Genomic DNA, 22,838 nt, shown 5'->3' with positions numbered 1-22,838 from the left:
TTTCTTATTCTGGCATCGATTTAAGCGACGAGAACATTACTTTATGTATCTGTTGTTAATCTGTTTAGCTGTGTTTGTTTTTGTTTTGTTTTGGTTTTGGGTTTATTTTTTGACTGTTGAAAAAAATTATCATTCTTATACGAGAATTTTGCTTTGAGTAGTCCGATTTTGATATGTTCCTTATCTGCAGTTAACTCTCATGAAATATTCCCCAGGTGCTTGCTGTTTTTCTTGTATTTTGAAATGAGATAATCTGTTCCAATTTATCGCCGAGTTAATTACATGCAAGGGTCCCTTCTATCTCAACGTCTGCAACAAAGCGCGCGGAATTACACCGGAAATTGAGATCGCATTCGAAGTATAACTTAACGGCCCTGACGTAATTGCTTTACTGTAAAACATTTGCGAGATCGTGTACGCTGCACATGATTTCCATCTGGATCTTTTGAACAAAATGCAGCTTATCACATTTGAAAAATCACGCTCTGTCACAAAGTGTAATAAACAGACGAATTATTTGCTCAACTTGGGATTTTTTCCAGTCATTGTACAGTCACGGCTGTCCCATAGATATCGTAATATTTGTATCATATATATAAATTCTTCACGTAGTTTTCGTTTGGCTGTCAAACAGTGAATTGTCTGAGCTTTTACCGAGCATATACAGATATGTGCATACCACCCACTTTAATTCCAACGACGATGTGAAAAATGCAGCTAGGCGGACGTAACGATTCGTAAACACGAATTCCATTTTCTTTGCCATGAACTTGAATTAAATGCATCTTTGGGTGACATTCTCTTCTGCACTCTTCTGCACTTTCATCTCATCTATTGATTGACCTAAACACGTATATCATTTGGTATTAAATTTCTTTACTTATCTAGTCAAAATTAATTGTATTATTTTTGGAATCAAACTAACTGAAACATATTTTTAGACATTTTCAGATATGCTACAGTAACTATATGTTTTCTTTCTATATTCACCCAAGCAATCGCATATGTTGCCAAGGAGTATTATCCTAAATCAGCTTGTATCGTCATCCCCAAACACATTTGTCAAGTCTCTGTTCGAAAGCTATAATGAACAGTTATTTTCTTTTTGGGAGTTGATTTTAATCAACTCTCCTATGCAGTTACTCAGACAAACCGAAAGTGAAACAGTGTTTGGACCTCAGCACAAATGATTGCTGCTGACAAGACTTAGTTCTTGAAAATAATTGATAACTTCGATGTAATGTATGCTAAAGCATTGTTTTTCAAGGAAACTTATTTATAAATACCTTGAAAATAGTTAGATTTTGAATAGTACGAACAATTTAAATATTTTTTGTAGTCGTATGTATTCCTACGCCAGAGTTCAATATAGTCTCGTTCAACTCGATGTCTCCGTAAATCTTTGTCGGAGATTTACGGTGTCAGCCGAGCGTTTGGTTTAACGAGACTAGCGTTCAATATTGCTTGGATCCATGCAATTTTCGAGAAATATTTCTATCACTGATACATAGTTTGATTGAATTAATTTTATCTTTAAATATTTTTTAACATGATTCAAAAGGGGGTTTCTCGACATTCTTGTCGAAAAATCCAAAAATTCATTTATAAAAATGTGCGTAATTCAAATCAAATTAGAAACTACATGTACTTGTCACGCAAAACAACATATCATTGATTTTAAAATAAATAAACATCGACAAAATCAACTCCCATTAGTTCTTCAGTACTTTGATTATATCAATGTTGTCAACGACGAAAACCTTAAAAATATCCATAATTATGTTCATATTTTAAATAAGTAAAAAAAATTCTTAATCATTTTATGCAGTTTGGTATTTTCAATTACAGAACTGTTTTTCTCTCTGCTTAATAGATTTTAGAATGAATTAGATTTTTTTTCATGATATAAAGTGGGTGAGAATCTTATTGTAAACCTAAAAACAAAATTTATTTTTTTTTTAAATTAAAGCAAAAGACTTTCGTCAAGTTTGCGAGTCGCTCTTTAAGATTTACATCAAATTATGCCGTCGATCAATTTTGTAATGGATTATACAGAAATTTAACTGAAAACAGCATTAACAATTTTGATTTTAGAAATATGAAAACCAATCACTCACTTTATCTTTTAACTTACTGAAAAATAACATTATCAATTTGTCCTTGTATTGTTTTGTTCTTTCTTTTTATACCTTTTTTTTGGGGGGGGGGGGGGGGGTGGGGGTGGGGAGGTCGTTGTTTGTTTGCTTTACTTTTTGGGTTTATTATCCATTTTTTGGGGTGGGGGGTGTTTTACAGTTTTTTTTTTCAAAATCGATATTGTTTATACCTTTTTATCTTCGTTTAAATTTAAATTATAATTAAATCATTTTAAATAGTGTCTGATTCATAAAGAGGTATACATAAAGTTTACATATAGGAGTAAACTCTAACAATATGTGGTAATCTTAAGGAGGCCAAATGGCAACAAACTAATTCAGATACTTATCTTAATAATATACTGTTTTTTTTGTCATAAACTGTTATTTGATAAAAAAAAAAAAAAAAAAAAAAAACAGAAATGTTCCAACCTCAAATTCTCTAAAATCAGAGAAATATTTTTTTCAATAATTTTATATACAACTCTTTATTTTCAAGAGGTAAAAAAAAAGTTTACGTTTATCCATCCCCTTTAAAGTACGCCCACCGTAGACGGAAGACATCGTCACGCGATGTACAAAAAAACCCCTCCCATTTCTTCAATACAATCCACGCTTCCCACTATGCCCTAATGCAAACTTTTATATGTATCAAAAACACGTGACTCCAGAATGTCTCCGATGGTCTACAAATGGTTCAGACTCCGTCACGTCCTAAGTGTCTTCTTTAGGAATCTCTTGGAAAAACTCTAACCGACGGTAAGGCGACCATTTTTTATTTTTAAATCATTTTTTCTATCCATGAATTAAGAAAAAAAATATCTCTCCGCATTGACATTTATGAGCATAGCCCGGTATTGTTGGTCATGCTTTAAGACCCCGCCGCGATGGTTTATGATTTGTTTATGAAAATAACAATGCGAGGCTCTTTTCTGATCTAGTTTTGCTCTCGCTTTTTAAAAGGAGAGCATTTATTATTAAAGAAGATCGAGATTTTTTTTTAAAAACGGAAAATAAAGACAGGGGGATAACAAGCTTATCATTGCACGCCTAATTCCATTACATCTCATTAAGAACACGCGCGATTGAAGATAAACATGCATTCATGTGCATTAACAAGGAACTTGTTAGTTCGTTCAACAGCAATTAACAAACAAGACAAATTGCTTAGCGCTCCTCGAAAAGTTGGTGTCATCCGAGGATTAATTAATACATTCCCACGACCAAATGTATATCTACGCAGAATAATACACACAATGCAACTTTTACGTAAATTGTCGTGGAAATTTATCGCTGTAAGTAAATTTCCCCAAAAACAATCAATCCGAAATTCTCTCATAAACAATTAGCAATGATATTGATGTAAGGGATTATCAAGATTTAATATTAAGCCCTCGACTATAAAATCGAAAATAATGCATGATGGGTTAACCTTACTAAGTTACTCTTCAACAAAATCCATATTACATGCAATTTGTGCCACATTAATTAAGAAACGTAAATGCCGTTACAGTAAACTGTTTAAGAGGGCTTAAAAGTCGTGGCCATTTTTAGACAGTATTGATCTCCTTAAAAGAAGAGCTCTATTTACAAATATAGAAAAACACTTAAATTTAAAAGGTTTAATATATGGATTTTTTGGTACTAAAATAATAGTTTATAGCTAAACAAACTATATCTTTAAAGACTAAGGTAAATCTGATGGTTACTTTGTTGACAACCCAGTCTCCTGAAGAATGAACTTTGTCAATCGTTCTACATTTTGTAGCTTGTATCTACATCTTATAACATTTCACCAGAATAACGTAGAGTAAATACGTACATGTAGCTTACCAGCAATTTTCGATTCGTAATCAATGAGCCATTCAAGTTTGCAGAGAAACATGCTGCATGATGTTCTGTGACGTGTTTTTTAGAAAAATGCCAAAGACAAACTCTTATCACAATCTTGAAAAGATGAACCAATTTATTAAACTTAAGATTTTTCGTTGTTTATTTAAAGTAATGTTCTTTCGAGTTAATGAAATAAAAACACCCATAAACATACCAACCACACGACTTTAAATCGAAAAATTAACTTTCGGTGCAACCTTCTTTTTATACTGATGACCTCAGTTGCGTAAATGTAGATTCAATACGTGTAAGTGAATATGGGTTTATGTATATACATCTTCAAACTCAAAATGTCATATCTAATATACATCCTCAAACTCAAGATGTCATATCTAATCTGTCGAATCCCGGGCTGGGGTGGGTGGGGCTGAAATGAGGGAAGGCACGGGGGTTAACTCCCCCGTTTTCGTACAACACAACACACCCTCAACATTTCTAATCAATCCTTTCTGCCAATACATGTATACCCCACCCCCTCTTTATCTTCATTTGTAACGCACGATTACAGAAATGTTGGTTTTATCTGCATTCTTTTTATTCACACCAACACATTTTTTAAGCTTGCCAATAGAAAAAAAACCCCAACAACTCCGAGCTCGACTCATCAAATTGTTCTGTTACATAATTCCAAATTCCGAATCAATGATTTCTACGCATGCCGACTGGGAAACTGTTGTATTTCATGTCCAATTTTATTGTGTATTATAAACTATGTCGTTCAAGAGTCTTAAGCGCTTCAATATTAATGTGGTTAAATATTTGGAACAAAAATTTGATTTTCTCGACAATGTATATTAGCATGCACTTGAATACCACAAATGTTTCTCATATCTGAATACTATTCCGGTAAAATGTTTTAAAGTTAAGGCAACCTCTTGAGATATGTGTATATTAAATTTCTTATTCATATAATGCTTTGATAAACACATGAGTTTTCACTTTCCGGACCATTCATCACAACTAGGCAAGATGTTATCTCGTCGGGCTTTTTATTTTTTTTTTTTCACGGAAACTCTGAATTAGCGTCACTTCTTTCTATTATCGGCTGATTTTTACCATGCGACATTCCATACTCCCATTCATAACTTTCGGCCGAGTCATCAGAAATTATTCCCATTCGTTTTGTGATATTTGAAATTCCAAATTTATCTCCATGCGATAAACTGATGCGTTAGCAGAAGCCGCCAAATTTTGTCCTATAAAAAAAGAACTAGTGTTCCTTTACAATGAATAGAATTTAACTAAAACATAAAATGTACATCGTCTCTTTGAAGGGAATTTATCTAAACTTCACATAAAACACTGTGAATTAGGTTAAATAATCTTTTCAAAAAAGCACACTTGCAGACGACCCGTAATTGAAGGGCTATCGCACAATCTAGCATCATAAAACGGTGTTATGTCATTTCACATTGGAATTTCACATGTTATCGTTTTTGCTCATACAAAAGAGTGAAGAATGCAAGGAAATGTGAAAAAAGCAACCTTAACTACAGATAATGCTATGCTCATCTTGTAATTGATTCCACAATCCAGCACAGTCTGGTTCTTAAAGTCTCACGTTTTAAAATCTTTATGCAAATTCTCCGAAGAATAACAAATCGTCCCGATTTCTAGGCCTCTGTAGTACATGTATATATACTGCTTAGTCTACGTGATAAATGGTTCGGTAAGTCTCCAGATTATTTATGTTCTAGATGCTGATTACAACAGCGTTACCGAACGATTGAAATTCTCTACCCCGTCAATGAGAAAATGTGCGTCGTGGCCTTGTATCTCACCTTCGCTAGCCAAGTATTTTCGGTCCACTCCGCTCCCGACAATGACGAGCAAATCCAAAACCCTTGACTTGGGAAGATGCATATAACTGTGTTATAAAGTATTTGCGGTTGATACATTAATTGTTAGATGCTATAAGCGAGGCTTTGCATTGGAGACAAAACTGTGACAACGGTTCCAATTACTTTGAAAACAATCTAATTAAAATTAGAAACAAACGTTTGTGTAGCGAGTAAGCGAGCGGATCTAACATCTAATTTTAATTAGATTGCTTTGAAAATGTATTTATTAATTGATTACAATGTACATGTAGCTGATTGTCTTAATATATACACTCACTGATTTAGTCTTAGACCTTTTGCGCAGATCTACATGTAGAGGGGAGGGGGGGTCAGGGGGTCCAGAACCCCCCCCCCTCCCCTGCATAAATCAAATTTCTTTAAATATACGTTATAAAATTACCCAAAATATGCCTCAGACCGTAACTCCACCCCCCCCCCCCCTCCCCTCCCCACCCGCAAACTCAGATAATCCTACTGGAAAATTTTTCTGGATGCGCGCGTTGTGAGACGGTTCATTTAGATTTGAATCGATTTACAATAAACCGAGGAATCAAAATAAAAATTATTCATATTCTACATGTTAAATTGAAAACAGCTCATTAGATCAAGGTCGGTCAAACCAATCATATAAGAGTCATAAGTTTGATTGTTCAGAATTCGTAAGATATGCACGGGTGCTGTCATAGTGTAAAAAAAATATATTCTGTAAGCTTTGCTCAGTAATTCTAGATCTTAAGATTTGCGTTGCATGATACGAGAGAAATATTCTGGAAGGAATATTAATCAATTAATCAGTTTCCTGAAAAATCAGAGGCTTGGATCAACAAATTAATGATGTAATGTCATGAATAATATTTCTAGTTGTAAATAAGTATGTTGGAATGTGGCAAATGATATATAATGACAGATAAACTGTTTACCTCTTTCTCATTCTCGTTTTTCATAATATACTCAAAGACCTTTTTCTTCAAAAATCTAATTTAAAAATAAACATGACGTTTATGCACGTAATTAAGAAAACACAAATTAATTACTAGCTTAATTCTGAGAAAAAAAAGCTAATTGTTTACAAATAATTAATATGGTACCACCTGGGTGTGGAATTTGCATGTTAATTGACTAAAAGATAGTTAGGCAACTCCTTAGAGCTGCAGTGTGACAGTCTATATAAATAACGGCACAAGGAAGGACCAGTGTGTGTGTGTGTGGGATGAACACAGGTATCTAATGGACCAGGTTCTTATCAAACACCACGTCACGTGCACGTCACCCGTCGCCCTTTTCCGTAACCGATAAAAAGATATTTGCGGTGACGGGAATGACCGAGTATTTGCAATTTCCGTACAATGTGGAAATAAATTACATCGGTAGGATCGCTAGAAAGGGCAGCCTCCCTTACCTCCATACCCTAGCCCCACCCCACCCTCAATCGATCGCTCCCATGCGCTTATCTAGAAGGGAGTCCGCAGGGACGGACCCCCAACCCCTTTCCCCTTCACCGCCCTTCCTAAGGAAAATTCAAAAATAATTAGAATCATATACAGGTAGTAGTGAAGTTACCGGACATAGCTCTTGTACTCCCCCCCCCCCACCCCTTCTCACGTGCCAAATAAAATGATCCCATTGATCTTTCTCCGGCATCCGAAAGGATAAATCAACCTTCGGACTCCTTCCTCTAACCCTGGGAGAAAATTGTCTGCATGGAATCCACTCTCGGCTCGTTCTTGTCCTATTTTTATGATAATTTTTTTTAAAGAGCAGTAATATTTTATTAGTGAGTTTCCGTGAAATTTTGATACCGTAACGATTCTGTGATAGTGATAAATTATGTGTTTAAAGCAAATTTGAATGAAATCGACTATATTACCTCTTTGTTCAAGTTTTTTTTTCTGTATAGGTAAATAATCATCCTTAACAATACTTTGATTGCGATCCAGATACTTCAAACACTCTACGGATTCTATCAAAACATCGATGAATTCCATTTTCGCTCCCTTATAATCCCTTTTCTTTCATATCAGGACCTTGGTAGGGGGGTGAAAGCGTGTTGAAGTGGCTAGTTTTCCAGTGCAAAAAAGTCACAACCTTCGTTATAATAAAAATATATTTATTTTTAGAGTTGTTAAAATAGTTTTTTCCCTCACTGAACCATTGCCCTCAAACTTCTAAAATGGCCATTTTTATTTTGAAGTTTGACCTTGGAGTTTACAGCAAGCTACGGTCATTTCCCCTTGGGCAATTTAGAATCTGTGTGGGTGTTACTCCATCAAAATATATTGAAGCCGCAGCCTTAATCGGGGAAAATACAAGCCAGTGCAACGTTTTTAGTTTACAAAAAGTTAAAAGTAATATACTACATTTATCAAGAAATAAAAGGAGAAAGTTATCTAGTATACTAAAAAATGTTCAATAATTACGGATAATGCTAAACATCCGATCGTTTGTATAAATATCAATTTAAGGTGCAGTCATCGTCCGATAAGGGAGATAACTTCCACTGGTACATGTATAATTGACCTGTATTTCTTTACGAAACTCGTAGAAGGTTATCTTTATCAGTCGATGCATACATACACATGTAATTATGATCGGAATGTTTCGGAAAAGGATGGGAGGGGGGGGGGGGGGGGGGGGGTCAGAGGCAAGGTATACAATTAACGATCAGTAAGTAAACATGGACAAATTATATATTACAGTTACAGCTTAATGTTTTGTTTTTTTGTTTTTTTTTAAAAAAGCTCTATTTATTTACCTGCATATGCATAAAATTGAAATATTAATTGAATTTGTATCATACAAACTGAATCAATATTTAAATACATGAAAGAGATACACTGTAGTTGCTTCGTTCAGCTTTTTAAAAAGTCCATTAGATTATGAAAATGTTTGTAAATTAATGCTACACGTACCGACAGTATACAGTAGGGGTTCTTTTGCGGTACGTCGAGTCAACAGAATGGTGAAGGGGGTTGAAGTGTGGGGGGGGGGGGGTGACAGATATCTAAGAATCATATCAATATCAATTACATATGTTGTTTCTCCGTTTTGACCTGTGTGCTTTTCAGTGCTTTCTTTTAGTGTTTGTTGGTTTTTTTTACTTCTGTTATATTCTGACAAATATCTAAGAATCATATCAATATCAGTTACGTATGTCGTTTCTCCATTTTGACCTGTGTGCTTTTCCAGTGCTTTCTTTTAGTGTTCGGTTTTTGTTTTTTTTTTACTTCTTCTGTTATGGTAAGGGGCGGTACCTTCCGAAATGCGGCTTTCACACGCACTAACGTCATTCGCAAAATCAAAGCGATGGGATAAATAGCATGTCGTTTTAATCAGACATTTTTCTTCGTGACTTCTTTGCAGATGTGTGACAATTGAATGAAGGCTTTAATTATTAAATGGAAGAAAGATGGGTGATGACGTCAGACGCAGCTGTAGAAATCAGGTCAAATTATATAGGTCAAATCAGTTTCAATGATCACTCAATGGCTGTCAAAGATTCCTCATCGGTTTGTAGGTAAGTAAGCCAATTCATTTTTTTTTTACTTCTTTCTAAAACCAAATTTACATAATTACCCTGGCCTTTCAATAGCTGTGATAATGCAGAATAATTCCGGCAAAGCACTTGGGGTTTGTAAATGGGGCAATCTGAACGGGTATACGTTGGTCTAGAATTGTAAATATCACTCTTGTCAGTTATTTTGATGCCGATTTTGGGACCAACGTTTATAATCTTCATTGTTATTTTAAGTAGGTGTATTATTTTACAGAGTGGTCCACATACATTGGCAATTGTAAAATGACAATCAGATATTGAAAGTCCTAATGATACGTCCGCCATCTAGATCGTTTGAGAATTTTGTGTGCGAAAAATACCAAGACCCTAGTTTTCTTTTTGAAAAAGACAGAAATCAGTTATTCAATTTCGAACAAATTGCCCGGTATCGTAATACTTTTGAAACTTGTTATCATTTTTTTTTAAAAATACTGAATAATGACCGAGCCGATTTTGTGTTGAAGATTGTAAATGAGAACACTATGTGTGTATTATTTGATTAAAAATGAATCATTCTAAAAATGAATCGATATCCCGATTACGATTGGAGTTAATATGAGTCGTTATGTAGTTAAAGGACGATACTGTGAGTACGTCGTTCTCTCTCTCTCTCTCTCTCTCTCTCTCTCTCTCTCTGCGTGTATCACCAGTTATTTTACGGCATCGTTTTATTTTTCACAACCTCTCTCTCTCTCTCTCTCTCTCTCTCTCTCTCTCTCTCTCTCTCTCTCTCTCTCTCTCTCTCTCTCTCTCTCTCTCTGTTGTTTTACGGCATCGTAATTGTTTTTAACAGACGTATTTACTCAATTATTTTAACGTCATCTTAAGTGTTTTTTAACAATCGTAGACAAAAATTAGGATTTTGTTGTTTTAAGTTTTAAGTGTGAATTCTTCGCATTTTTTAAAAGAATTTTTCGTGATTTCATAGAAACAGACAGACGCATTCCTGTCATTATTCCCCTTCTGCCAGAAAATAACATATGCTTGTAACATGGGACTTTGATTTATCTATAAAGGCTGGATAACAATACAGTGCAACAACATACGTTGTTAAGAATGGGTGCAAAGAAATCACTCATGACGTCATCTTAATGTTTATATTATTTATTCGTGCAAAGCGAATGTACATGTAGGTCATGCGATCTGAAATCACTGAGTTTTCTTACACTCATTTATTAATGGATTTGATTTACTTTTGTCACGTTCATATTTATAAAGTGTTTTTTTCTACGTTTCAATGCCCTTATTGTATATATGCACTCATGTTGAAAACGATGCCTTTATGCAGAGGGATAAAATGAATATCAGCAGGTCAGGTCATATGTTAATCAGAACTTCGATTTTGAACATTTATGAAGTTTAATGAATTCCATTCTTTGCTATATGGTCGGGTGGGTGGGTCTTTTTTTTCTTTTTTTTATTATTTTTTTTTGGGGGGGGGGGGTGGTATTTCACATCCTCTTTGACATTTAAGTTGCGTTTCCCTTGTATTTAAAAAAAGGCTAAAAAGAATTATTACTTATCATTAACAACCTCGTGTACTATCTTTTAAGTAATAATTTTTTCTTTTATTGAATTTCGTGTGTTCAAAGTGCATTATACAAGCAGACCTTATGTTTTCTAAACGCCTACTGAACCGGTGCTCTACAAGAAAGATAACTCTTAGACTAGTTATTTTCATTCGTTGTAGAATATACATGTAGCTCAAGGTGGTATGGGACACTAAATATAGATGTGGATAAAAGTACATCAAATATAATTAAGATACTTTCACCGATTCAAAATTTTCAAATACAATATTTGACCAAAACATGTTTTAACATTTTTTTGGAAAGGTGAGAATTATAATGAAAGCCCCAGCGGAATTTGAACTGATGACTTACAGAACAACAGAATCGTAGTGTTCCGCTTAGCTGTAAGGTATAACAATTTCGGCAAATGAAAATGAATGTTTCTTAATTGTTAATTTCGATATAATATTTATAGGAAGAACGTCACAATATGGAGCCGGTGTCCCGTAACACCTTAATGGGGGTGGGGGCGTAGGAAAACGGACATTTTCAATCCTTTCTGGTAGTTTTATTTATAGGATTTTTTTTTTCAAAATTGTTAGGTTAGGGTGTTGTTATTTTTTTGGAGGGGGCATAAATGGGGAGGGGGGGGGTTAATGGGTTTGAGTTTTGCCGTGAAATAGGTCGAAACAATGTATATGTAGGTTCCGGTCTAAAAGTTTAACTGACTGTGTTATATGCCGGTGTCGTATCTGAAAGAAACAAGTTACTTAGTATTATTATAGTGATTCAAACACTCGTTCGTCTCATGTTAATATCACTGCTCGAAGATAAATACACTGAGCAAACTTTAAAATCCACACTTTCCAAAAAATTCTAAAAGCTACTTTTAATTTTGATTTTATTAGATTTACAACACTTTCATTTCATTTTTTTTTTAGCTTAGAAATATTATGATATTGGATCGTGTTTTTAAAAATAACATTTTATAAGATTATGAATGATTGAGTGAAATCATATATACATGTACATGTACATACATCGTACACGTGGGGGTTCAGAATGTAGGTCAGAACTGGCTGTTATTGCAGATTGCAGTAAAGAAAAACATTCAGAAGAGTTTAAAATACTGAATAAAGGAAATTTAAATTGATGAATTCCCCTTTCGATTCACACAAACTCACAATCCCGATTCAATTAGTCTACCATTATATGCAGTAAATTTCCAAATCCAGCCTTACTCTCGGCGGAAACAATATTTGAAAGCAAAGAAATATTTAAATTGACAGTGGTCATCTAGCCCCGTCCACTTAAAAGCTATCTGATGGCAAATTGTTGAGACTACGCCTGTTGATTTTCAGCTATTCTTAACGACATGTGGACAATAAGACGTATTATACCCACATGTTGAGGGGGTAACGATAAAATCAGAAAAAACGGGGACGTCTCCCTGTTAAAATGCGATTAGGAAAAAAAACCCACCAAATTGTTCAATTATTTCCCGTACCAATTCTCGGTCTGGATTCTCGTGGAGCTACTAAATGAGGGTTAGACCTTCGTGCCCAGACAGCTCCCGGGGGGTCATATTTACGACTTCTCCCGCGAGGACCATAATATCTGTACATGTATCCACATCACTTAATTGGATTTACATGTAATATCGTGGGGAAAACCCCCGTTTCGTACGTACATGTAGTATCAAAGGCGCGTCGTCGCGAAGAAACAAAGGCTTAATTAGTGTCCAAATGCAAGTGTACATGTATTTTTATTATTCCGTGTACTACTATTTTATGTCTTAACTTAATTTATTTACGTTGGTTTTATTCTTAAGTTGATCCACGAATTAATTTATATTAAATGTTCATTGATTTCCAATTTTTCATATCGTTCGGTGTCCACGAATTTACGTTACTTTGAAACTTTAATTTTCATTAAACCCACGAAAATTGGTGCATGCTCGCGAATATTAATGAAATCACAGTATAGGTTTCTTTTGTTTTAATATCTATAGGGTTAAAGAGAATGTTTAGTTAACTTTAGAATCACTTCATACATACATGCTATTTCACCAATCAGAATGGAGCTCGGACATTAAGCGCACCATTTATAGCTTTAACAACGTTTTCCGGTAAACAAATGTCAAGTCTTTGCCGGCTTGTTGCAAAAAATTGCCTTGTCTGTCAAACTTTAAAATATAAAAAGAAGAAGATTATTTTGATGAGAGCATTTGCGTTTATAGGCTTATAAACGCAACTGGTTGTTGTTACGGGATACATGTAAGGGTGCAGTAGACATGTTTTGTTGCGCAAACATAAACATAACATTAGCACCTCCAAATGAAATGACTCATATTGCATGCTAGTATATGATTAATTATACACATTCATGGTTAGTATAGCAATGGTCAACACTAGCTGCATACACTAATGCTCACTTTGCACCTGGACAACACTAAACAGACCCTCCCGCTTTGAAATTAACCGCTTTCAAATCCCAACCAAAGAGGCTTACAGGGTTTTGGCGAATAGCGTTCTGTCTGAGGACGTACATGCTAGCCTGTTATGATTAAGACTGTTAACAGAACTCTTAACTCATGCATGTAATGCTACCTCAGAATGTTTTACACAAAGTGAATAAGTATGACGTATATCATCCGCTAAGAAGTCTTGACAACGGGTGGTCATCAGATTCACTATCATATCTTTCTTCATCCTTTTTTTTAAAAAGGAGCTTGTTAAGTTAAAACTTATTTTTAAAACAAAAATTGCACGTACTTTCACTTTGATATTAGAATGTTTTTCCATATCTTTATGCAGCGTTCTCCACCTTTAAGAGATTCTTATTGTCTTATATGGCTTCAACCATCCAGCCCCTTCTAAGAGAGATGGACGGTCGTTTCCATTTTAAAGACTATTTTGGTCTTCTTGAGAAGAAGAGCTGTTGAAAATCTATGGGAAAATATTAAAAAATATTTAAAATATTCAAATTTTAAAGCTTAGGTGTATAGATTGCTTTTACTAAGCTAATAGATAATGGATAACAATATAATGATACTTAAAAGTTTAAGGCATATCTGATGAGTAATTTGTTGACCACACATTTTCCTTAAGATATTTAATTCCGTCAAACAAACATAACTTATGCCTAGTTATATAAAAGATGATGAAGCTTCGCCATTTTTCATTAGCCGAAAAACAGAAAAAAAAAGAAGAGATGCTCTTAAGCAAGAATAAAATTTGACTTAAAGCTTTTTTGAAATATTGACATTCTTATGTATCTCCCTAACAAAGATGTCAGATTTGTTTTTCCACCATAAAACGTCGGAAACAATATTTGTTCCATTTATTTTTTTTTTTTTTTTAGATTTGTGTATATTTGCCTCAGTTCAGTTGTCAATTCAAATTTATCAGCTCGTTGAAGAGTTGAGGTTAATCTCTCTTTCTGATAATTTTCAATTATGTTAATGTGAATACATGTACATGTACTGTGGAATCATTTAATTTCGTGTGGGTCAGTTTTCGTGGATTGTGGGATTTAAGCGTATTTGTGGGAATGTAATTTTGTAAATGGTTCGGTTTTCAGTGTCAGTAGGAAAACTTAATCTTTTATAATTAGTTTTGTGGAGGATGTAAATTCATGGGTGATGACTACCCACGAATACCACGAAAATTGAGCCACCTCGAATTCTAATGATTCCACAGTATTTCACAAATAAAAAGTAAGCATAATTTTACGATTATCCATTACGACAAGATATCCATACTGGAAGGCTCTCTTTCTGAAATAGCTCAAGTGGTATCATAAAACCATATAAAAAATTGAGGAAGTGTCAATTGCTTAAATTAGTTTACCAAGGAAAGAACAATTATCCAGGGTGGGGTGGAGGGTTCGAGGGATGATATTGTTTGCCGTGTGTGTGTGTGTGGGGGGGGGGGGGGGGCACATAGGTAGCACTTATTTATTCAGTAATGTATAATACATGTAGATTATATTGTAATAACTGAATAATAATATAAAGTGAACCAGGTTAGCTAATATATGGAACGTATACACGAGAGCAATGGATAATAGTCGTTAGAAATTCCTGGATACACAAGTTGCTCATTTGATCCGACTTTCGATCTGAGTGTGTCAGAAATCTACATTGTTAAAAGATTAAAGGGATTAGCAGCAGCTTGTTTCGCTGGTCCTGATGGCCTTATTTATTTTGAATTAACCGGTTTCACAATCGGCCCCTAGTAGTTTTGTTTAAAATACCAGTGGTAACAAACCAAGCCGGCCGATATATCATAATTGGTCGTTTATTTCGGACAATATAAGGATTTTTTGCTTCGTGTGTCTACAAAAGATTTTGGCTCTTTCCACTTCGTTGTAAGTTGACTTCCTTGTTTTAAAGTTGTGTTTCTGATATGTTAGCTGGCAATTGGGTTTTAAGGTTGAGACGTTTGAATCCATTTCTTTTTCATGTTAATATAAAGTATGGAATTGCTGTGTAGGGTGAATTTTTCAGACAGGGTAAAATAAACATTTTATTAAAGGATCTTCAAAGTCCCATCATCGATATTTTAAGGGCTTTTCATCCATTAGCTCTACTTTTTTCTATCTATCTAGGTGCTAAGAATCACCATCATTGTCACGTGATCATTATCTCAATTGTAGCATTATTTATTTTGCATGTAGTTAATGCGTTGATATGAGTTATTACAGATAACTAATCACTTTTTTATTCTTGAAAGTAATTAAGACATTGAAAAAAAATATTTTAGTCTCAAGTTCCAATAATTCACATTCGTAATGTAAGAAACTACTTTCTAGGCTACCCCCCCCCCCCCCCAAAAAAAAACCCCAAAAACAAAACAACAAAAAAACAAAACAAAAACAACAAAAAATGCTCGTGTTGTTTTGATTTGTTTTGATTCCATGAACGTACATGTACATAAAAAAAATCTCATGTTAATTTAAATGGTTGTGCTAAATACGGAAAACAAGCACCTTAAGGATTCCATGATCACTTCCGGTTTATTGTGCATTATCCATACAATCAAGTTAGTTGCCATTGAACAAAGATCAGGAATAGCTATTGGAAATGGATATTTGATGTACCATCATGAACATTTGTTATTCGTAAAGGCCACTAAGCGGCACTAGTCAATATTCTCGATAGTTTCATAATTTTTAAAATAGAATTTTTTTTATTCCTTTAAAAAAATGTTAGTAGTCTGGTTTCCATACTTCCTGTCGGTCTCTTTAAAACATATGACGAAACAGATTGGATTGGTAAATAAGTATATCGGTCAACATAACTGAACAAATGGTTATGAATACAATGTGGGTCAGTCAATATAACCTTTGGACCACTTTTCCTGCACTTTATTTTAAGAACCATTAGGTGGATTATAATACATTGTTTGGCATGCCGGAGATACATTTAACGCTGTGTGTAACAGAGAGAGAGAGAGAGAGAGAGAGAGAGAGAGAGAGAGAGAGAGAGAGAGAGAGAGAGAGAGCTGCATGCTTAAATCTTTTTATTTTCGGAACCAAAAAAAAAATGATTGCAAGTTTGATCACCGATACCTACTTTCGAGAAAAAAACTAAGTGAAAATTTACTATACTGACATATTTGTAAATTTTTGTTTTTTATTGGGTGGATTTAAAAACAAAATCGCGTTGTAACAGCTTCTGGGCAATACATGTAATAATGCCAGCTTATTTTTTTTTAACAACAACAAAACCACAAATCGCTTTAAAAATCGCGTTTTTTTTTCTTCTAAAAGCGTTATACGTACAAATGTACTAATGCGTAATAACATGGATTAGAATGCAAAAAGTGGCATATCCTTTAGTTAAATACGAATTGTGTGAATATTTTACAATGATATCAATTTTGTTCCATTATATTGTATTGGAAAATCATAAAACCTGTTTCAAGGAAACTCTCAATCCATGGAGTGGTCGCTTGAACTGCGTAGAAAGTTATTATTACTGTCATTGAACTAAAAAAAATCATCATTTAAATTGACCAATCAAATTTCGTTTAACAACGATACGGATGCGGATGCTTTAAAAAAAAGAATGAATGTGTTCAGTTACATGTATAATATATCGAGTATCAAACATTCTGACAATAGATCCACCCTCTAATATCATTTATCTGTTTTGGATTTCGAAAGCAAATTGATCTTTTCCTGTTGATCAATGATTTATTGCGCAAACCCTGTACTGCCATGGAATATGATTTGCTGGGATATCCAGTTGATGTATTGTTATATAGCGTGGGTGGAATGTTTTACTCCTGGACCCGGGCATCAAATAAATTATGAAAGAAATTGATAGAAAAACCACCCCGTGTTGAACAGCTTGTATCTCAATACAACACAGCTAGACCTGTTTGGGATAAAATGTTGTATTATAAATATACATGTACATAATATACATTTATTTACATCTGCAAATATGTTTCGTTATGAACCTATAGAATAAAAAAAACCCGTTCAATTCTGTATGAACTTTTTCATGACGTCCCAATGATAATAGCATGCGTTTATCGTATGTCGCGTGGATGATTGTAAACATAAATTCTCCGTAATTCTAACAATTATGAACAATTTGCCTAATTCATAAATACGTAAGTATACGTCAAGTAATGAACAGCAATGTTAAAATATTTACTGGGATATAAACTTGGTTGGTATGTGATCAAACTTTCTGAGAAGCCCTTGCAGTCACCTTTAGGTTGACTTGAAAAACATAGCTTCATCGGGGGGGGGGGGGGATACATGTGCCCTCGCTTGCAAGCCTTCATTAATTGAGGAATGAGTCTTCATGTTTAAACTACCTGGGTCTTAATATTCGTAAATTTTCTTTTTCATGTGCCCTCGCTTGCAAGCCTTCATTAATTGAGGAATGAGTCTTCATGTTTAAACTACCTGGGTCTTAATATTCGTAATTTTTTGTTTCTAGCCTTGTACTTTTATATTGTCAATTTTACAACCTCTTTCTCTGCATACATTTAGATACAGTAAAAGCAGAAAACATGTAGATATTATGCCGGTATCCTTTTTGTAAATATCAGGTCCTCGTCAGTTAAAAATTTGTGGAGTCAATGATATAATACAGTTAAGAATTCAATTTTATCATGAAACGTTTCAGTTTAATGAAGCTTATACAATCTGCTCAACTATATACACAAATGTACTATCACAAACGTGGAATTATTGCGTTAAACGTTAGAATCATTTTAACAGGAGCTTGGACTTTGGGTAGTTGTGTCAAACAGCATTGTGACGTAGGCCTGTCTATTTCATTGTACGCCACTCATTCATGGCTCTTTGAAATCAACAAGATTTGTCAGGCTTTTGGGGGTAAGGCTTCGCAATCGGTGTATATTTCGCTTGAAACCAGCGTCATTTTAACTTGCTTTGACGCAAGAAATAGATAGTTACATCATACTGAAAGTCCAAGGACTTGTTAAAATGGTTCTAATAACCAATGACCACTAAAAACCATGATATCACGCTCCATGTAAGTGTCATCAATGAAAAGTAAACAAGTCATACATGTACTAATTTCGAGAGAAAAATCCGCCAACGTTCAGTCGAAGAGAAATAACAGATCCGCTATTAAGCCGGATTGTGAATAGAATTATTAGCACCATCCTACTTGAACACTAGAATTATTATGAATGACAGCAATATGAACCGTGTGTAACTTGACTACAACCAAAACGTCAGATATTACATTTGCATAAACTGGTCAGTTCTCGTATTGATTCCATCGAGTTGCTGTCAATTTCTCGGTTTGCTCTCGAATCAGTACGATTTTGTCTACTTTGTAAGGCAAACTAGACTCTTGAATAAAAAAAAAAACCATTGATCAGATATATGACGTAACGTTGTGCTACAATTGAGAACGAACGATATTCCAAAAGAGGTTTAAAAACTATTTTCTCTTTCTCTTTTTTTATTTCTCCAGACAAAGGGCCACGTATTAGGAAATTTATGATGGATCTAGGATGGAAGTCTTCCGTGCTGGCATTATGGATATTTGTGCTTTACACAACTTCAGTGTGTCTTGTTCGTGGTTTTGGGATATCTAATCAAATCAGGCCGTTCAACAATCGGAACTGTACAACGCCTCCGTGCAGAAACGTGTTTCATTTAACTTTTGCCGAAAAAGTTCGAATTGACTTGCTGAAAAAACATATCATGAAAGAGTTAAACATTCAGGACAAAATACAAGTGCAGAATACGAAATTAACAGAGAAGGAGACCAAAAACCTACCCCAGAAGGATAAGACCCCGCAAACGCCGCAGACTCAGCCTATGCGGGAACCGGAATTACCAGAAATGGCAGAAATAGTCAGTTTCTCCGAGAAACCAGGTTTGTAAATTGTTTTACCAATTTCTTTCTTGCTCTAACCTTTTTTTTAAATTTGATATTTTTCTTGAAATTATACATGTAAACATGTACAAATAGACAATGTAGTAAGTTATGCTTTGATAAGGTGGGCTTTCTGATGTTTGGGTTTTGAATATACGTGAAATTTAACAGCAGTGTTTATTGTTAGGTTCAGAACAACTTTGACATTCTTGGAAAATTGGATTTTTGTTTGTTTTTTTCTCAAATACTTAACCAATATCTTTCTCGAGATTTTAAGCACCAAACTAGTACGCTGAATGTTTTTGTTTTTTTTTTGAATTTTTGTTTATATGGACTTATTATACATTTAGGTTGACTTACCGGGTACCTTTTATTATGAATTGCATACCTAAACATATTCAATTAGCTAGTAAATAAAAAGGGGGCAAAGGTGTGCATGCATACGTTTTAGTTTCCCTTTAAGAACAGACTAAAACGGCGGAAGTTTCGAAAAACATGATTGAGACTGTTTTAATCATATTGAAAAGAACGTTTCTGTTTAGACATTTAGGATATAAGTATTGTTTTTTTTTTCAATTTAAGAAATGTTAATTTCTTTGCATTATAATAGCTAAAGCTACAAATCATATATGTAGCCGTTTTTAGTTGGACCGTCTGTTTTCCTTTCCTACCATCCAATTTTCTAAGGGAATTCGTTTTCCTCTGTATACTCTTAATGATCATTTTTACGCGCCATGTATCGACAATGCATTTTAAAGGTAATACGAGTATATATAAGAAAGGACCGACTACGTGAAATCCCCCTTAATGCTTATACCCTCTTTTTGAAGTACAAACTTATTGGCAGCCGGTTAGAGAGGATGATATTGCATAACAAAGGCGGGCTAAATAACGATATTTGACGTGAATTGGGTTTATGTACTTTGGGAGACAAAAAAACTCTTCTATGGCTATACAAAGCTTTTCTATCTGGATTTTAAGAGCATTTCGCCGACAACATACACATATATATTCGAGCGTTTTCATTCATAATCTTAGCATGGGCTTGTAAAACATTTAGGCCATGAATGAATGTATGAATGAATGAATGGGAACGCACCGCAATTTTCTGACAGGTGCTATATCAACGCACACAGAAATAAACACAAATGTCTTTTAAAGATGACAATAATTCCCGCAAATACCCCTCTCCTTACACTGTTTATAATAATTAGGAAGGATTAAATGGTAGCGTTTTGTGCCAGTCACAAAACCACACGGGACGAGAATCTAAAACTCTTTATATATTTAAAACTGATGAGAATTGCGATTAAAGTTTCAAAGGGGGATCTACAGAAGTGTACTAAAATATCCTTATAAACATGCATGTAGATAGAAATCTGAAATTGAATTTTAGGACTGTAACATAGCTGAGGTTTTTTTTGTATGAACAAAAATAGATAATTACACTTGAGTGCTCTTGCAGATAAAATTGATTAGTGATCTCTTTTTTTAAGAATCGTAATTATACATACAGCAATAAGAGGAAGCCCAGGGGCTACATCGCTCACCAGAGTTGTGAACCAAATATGAATAGACATGAAAATCCTTAAAAGTTGTTTTTGTTAAAATGCGGTAATCATGTAAGGTAATAGTATTAAAATACCTTTTTAAAGAGTGGATCGTAAACTTGAAGCTAAAAAACTTCTTCATGAAAGACTGTTTTTGTCACTGTGAATTACACTTGCACAGTGGTCTTGAAGAAGAAAATGATAATGTACACCCACCCCCTACCCTATTCTCTGATCTGACGGGGAACTTATAAACCCGAAAAATGTACATGTACATAATGCCCACATTCAATATCAGTTTTACACTTTAAATCTCTCATGTTCTTCAAAAAAATTATAATTTAAAAGCTGCTTTCTATTTGTTTTTATAATGAACTCTAAAGAACTCTAACCGCTGATTATATGTAGAAAGCAATCTGGACGCTTGGGTGTCACAGTTTGAACAAACTTAATATATTGGCCAGGAAGTACCACATATAAGTTATATATTTAAGTCAATCGCAACTTCACGGACCTTTTCGCCAGAGCACCTTTTATAAAATTTAATACAAATACAACACATTTTACGATCTGTTTAGATGTGAGCTAGACTTCATTAAAGTCAATTATATTACCTAAAATATATACCCATGAAGCAATACAGAAGGCTGTATATCGCGTATATTTTAATAGGAAGCGACTTCATTTTGTATAAAACTCTAACATTCGGAAATGTTAAAACATTCGTAGTGTTTTCCGAGCTCTGCCGGAAAGGCCCGAGAAGCTGCGATTGATGTTTAACTTTGAATTGTTAAAGCTATAAAGTTGAGCGTAATTGCACAAGGAGACAGATACTTTAACATGTAATAGTGTAACAGTATGTTCACCTACCAAGTTTTTTTTATAAAATGAGCATGTTTGATTCATGTTTGATTCTTCCGTAATTTTTAATGATAAACATATTAATTTTAAAACCTGGTTTTATATATATTTGCAGAAAATATTTCCGGAAGAAACGTACTCTCATTCAGCATTGATGTGAGCACCAAACCAAAAGAATACATAGAGGCGGTGAGTGCGCACCTGTGGATTTTAATGAGAAAGCGAAAAAGAGGTAGATCCCGGGGCAGAAAGGTTATACTAAGGGTGATGAAAGTACCTAATCAAAAGGACGAAAAGTTTCACTACCTCACGGCTTTAAGAACACGAGTGAAAAAGACTAGGTGGCAAAAAATTAGTCTCCCCGTGACATTGATTCAATCCATGTTAGATTCTAAAGACAATGCTCTAAATCTAAGGATATCTTGTAAACATTGTGGTCGAATGGTGCGTCCGGTGTTGTTTCAAAGAGAAAATAAAAACTTCAAAAATGGAAAAATTCGAAAAAGAAAAGGAAAAGGGAAGGGAAAACGTCGGCGGCGCAGACGGCGCATGCGTAATAAAAGAACTAACGAAAATAACCGAATACAGCCGTTTCTTGTGATTAGTACTAGATATCGACATACATTCAAGCAATCATGATATCTTTTTCTAATTTTAATCAGCTACTGTGTTCACAAGGAATTCTGGAAGACTTCCTACCGTATAAGCGTCACAGGACGTGATTCTAACATCACAGGGTTGAGAAGGATGAAAGAAAGAGCTTTTGATTTTTTTACGTATGAGGATTACCAGGCGCGTTTTATTTTCCTTTTCCAGAACGGGTACCTTCGTTTCCCTACATTTGAGGAATTTTCAAGAACAACGGTTACTCTTTGGTTTAAGTTAGTCATGACGCCAAGCCGAATGGGTCCTTTAGAACAAGTGTTAGTACAAACGTACTATATGTCAAAGACAAATGAAGTTTGTAATTTGTTAATAAATGTTGTTATAAAAAAAGCACTTTGGTTTATTTTTAAGAGGAGCTCATACGTACATCAACTGGAAATCAAAGGTGTTTTACGTAGTAAAGGTAACTATGGACTCAACGAAACTTCCTGGATCTGCGCATGGGCAC

General features: G+C 34.4%; 1 protein-coding gene across 3 annotated transcripts; it reads left to right on the top strand.

The window, feature by feature from the left end:
* Window positions 1-2,739: 2,739 nt before the first annotated feature.
* Window positions 2,740-22,723, top strand: LOC105335838 (uncharacterized). 3 transcript variants are annotated; one of them, XM_011439952.4, is made up of 4 exons: window positions 2,740-2,894; window positions 9,230-9,383; window positions 18,906-19,313; window positions 21,840-22,723. In XM_011439952.4, the coding sequence occupies exons 2-4, from the start codon at window positions 9,341-9,343 to the stop codon at window positions 22,361-22,363; spliced, it is 975 nt and encodes a 324-aa protein (XP_011438254.3). In that variant the 5' UTR covers window positions 2,740-2,894; window positions 9,230-9,340; the 3' UTR covers window positions 22,364-22,723. The 3 variants fall into 3 exon arrangements, with proteins under 3 accessions (XP_011438254.3, XP_065929423.1, XP_011438255.3); XM_066073351.1 differs by lacking the exons at window positions 2,740-2,894; window positions 9,230-9,383 and adding an exon at window positions 9,963-10,008; XM_011439953.4 differs by lacking the exons at window positions 2,740-2,894; window positions 9,230-9,383 and adding an exon at window positions 15,152-15,304.
* Window positions 22,724-22,838: the final 115 nt, after the last annotated feature.

The sequence above is a fragment of the Magallana gigas genome, chromosome 10 (assembly GCF_963853765.1).
Source record: "Magallana gigas chromosome 10, xbMagGiga1.1, whole genome shotgun sequence".
NCBI lineage: Eukaryota > Metazoa > Mollusca > Bivalvia > Ostreida > Ostreidae > Magallana > Magallana gigas.
This window is presented reverse-complemented; position numbering and strand designations above follow the sequence as displayed.

Excerpts from the sequence above, each read along its gene's own strand:
- LOC105335838 (XM_011439952.4), top strand. The coding sequence starts at position 9,341 with ATGATCACTCAATGGCTGTCAAAGATTCCTCATCGGTTTGTAG. Across the intron at positions 9,384-18,905 it reads GATTCCTCATCGGTTTGTAG|ACAAAGGGCCACGTATTAGG; the intron begins GTAAGTAAGCCA and ends TTATTTCTCCAG. Across the intron at positions 19,314-21,839 it reads CAGTTTCTCCGAGAAACCAG|AAAATATTTCCGGAAGAAAC; the intron begins GTTTGTAAATTG and ends ATATATTTGCAG.